The sequence below is a fragment of the Sinocyclocheilus rhinocerous genome, unplaced genomic scaffold (genome assembly GCF_001515625.1).
Source record: "Sinocyclocheilus rhinocerous isolate Xijiao unplaced genomic scaffold, SAMN03320098_v1.1 scaffold760, whole genome shotgun sequence".
In the NCBI taxonomy this organism is placed as follows: domain Eukaryota; kingdom Metazoa; phylum Chordata; class Actinopteri; order Cypriniformes; family Cyprinidae; genus Sinocyclocheilus; species Sinocyclocheilus rhinocerous.
In genome coordinates, this window is record NW_015667422.1 from 197,984 (window position 1) to 199,520 (window position 1,537).

At 28.5% G+C, this 1,537-nt stretch overlaps 1 protein-coding gene across 2 annotated transcripts in view; it reads left to right on the forward strand.

The window, feature by feature from the left end:
- LOC107733951 (sn1-specific diacylglycerol lipase alpha-like) overlaps window positions 1–1,537 on the forward strand; it is a 52,119-nt gene that overhangs the window by 21,971 nt on the left and 28,611 nt on the right. For both annotated transcript variants that reach the window (XM_016545812.1, XM_016545813.1), the window contains one exon: window positions 256–394. In XM_016545812.1, the coding sequence (XP_016401298.1) occupies window positions 256–394 (139 nt within the window). The remainder of the gene's footprint in view (window positions 1–255; window positions 395–1,537) is intronic.

Consider the following 1,537-nt stretch of genomic DNA (forward strand, 5'->3'; position numbering starts at 1 on the left):
GGAAGAGAGGGGCGGGGTCAGCATAGCTCATTAACATTTAAAGGAAAATGCTACAAAATGGCTTGATCTGAAAAGAGCTGTTTTTGACAGGGTAAAATAGGTGTTTTTTACATTACCATTGAGAAATTTTAACCAAACTATGTTACAGAATTTTCATTAAGACCCTAAAGAATCATATCAACTTGTGGAAAATGGGCATCCGATGACCCCTTTAAATTAGTTATTTTATTTGGTTTCTTCATTTATTTTCAACAGGAATTGTGGCGTGTAATTGGTTGGTCATCTTCAGTGTGTGTTTCACCATGATGTGTACCTTTGACCCCACCGGACGGACCTTTGTGAAGCTGAAAGCAACTCGCCGCCGTCAGCGTAACCTCACAACGTACACTCTCAGGTACAGCGCTTAACAGTGTTCATGCTAGCTTGTTTCGGGATACCCCACATCAATCTTTTGCAAAGTTTTACAATTCCCCCACATTTTAAGTGTTCATTTATTAAATATTTTGTTCATTAATTATTTTGTTATTTCTATTATGCTTTATGCACCCAATAAGAGTGTAGTATTTATTTTACCCTATTTAAATCCACACCATAGATTTTTTTTTTCATAGATTGCTAAAATTGCACATTTTATGCAGTGTTATTATTAACTGAAAATAAAACTTTAAAAAATTATTTTCGTTAATTGAAAATAATTTTATACAATTAAGTATAGATTCTTAAATTAAAATTTAAAATAAATTAAAGCTAAATAAAAAATTAAAAAACAAACTAATAAAAATGACAAAATCACATACAATTACTTAAAGGGGTCATATGATGCGATTTAAATTTTTCCTTTCTCTTTGGAGTGTTACAAGCTCTTGGTGCATAAAGAAGATCTGTAAAGTTGCAAAGACTAAAGTCTCAAATCCAAAGATATATTCTTTATAAAAGTTAAGAGTCAACCACGCCTACCTAAAACGGCTCGTTCTAACACGCCCCCACATACCTACATCACGATGTGGGAAGATTTGCATAAAGCCGCCCAAGATCTTTAAAATAGCATCATATGACCCCTTTAAACTAATTTTAAAATGAAGAACTTAAATTTATTTTATTTCGATTAAGCAACATTTCTAAAATAACTCAAATAAATAACAAAATAAATGAAAGCTAAATAGAAATATTAAAATACAAAAATGAATAAAAATGACAAAAGCACATGGAATTACTTTAATATTATAATGATAAGTGAAATATAAAAATAAAAACAAATGTAAAATATAGAAAAAAATACTATAATAAAACAAATACTAAAATAATATAATAATATTATAAAATAAATAATAAAATAATATTGAATTGTGTACTTTTTTTTCGTGCAATTTTTAAGTACATTGAGTAAATATTATGTAAAATAAGTTTTGGTTTCATTTCAGCAATATTGTGCACATCCCATTTTTAAACATTAACTGGTATTGTGTATTTATATTGATTTATTTAGTCATTTAGCAGACGCTTTTACCCAAAGCGACTTACATATGAATATATGTAT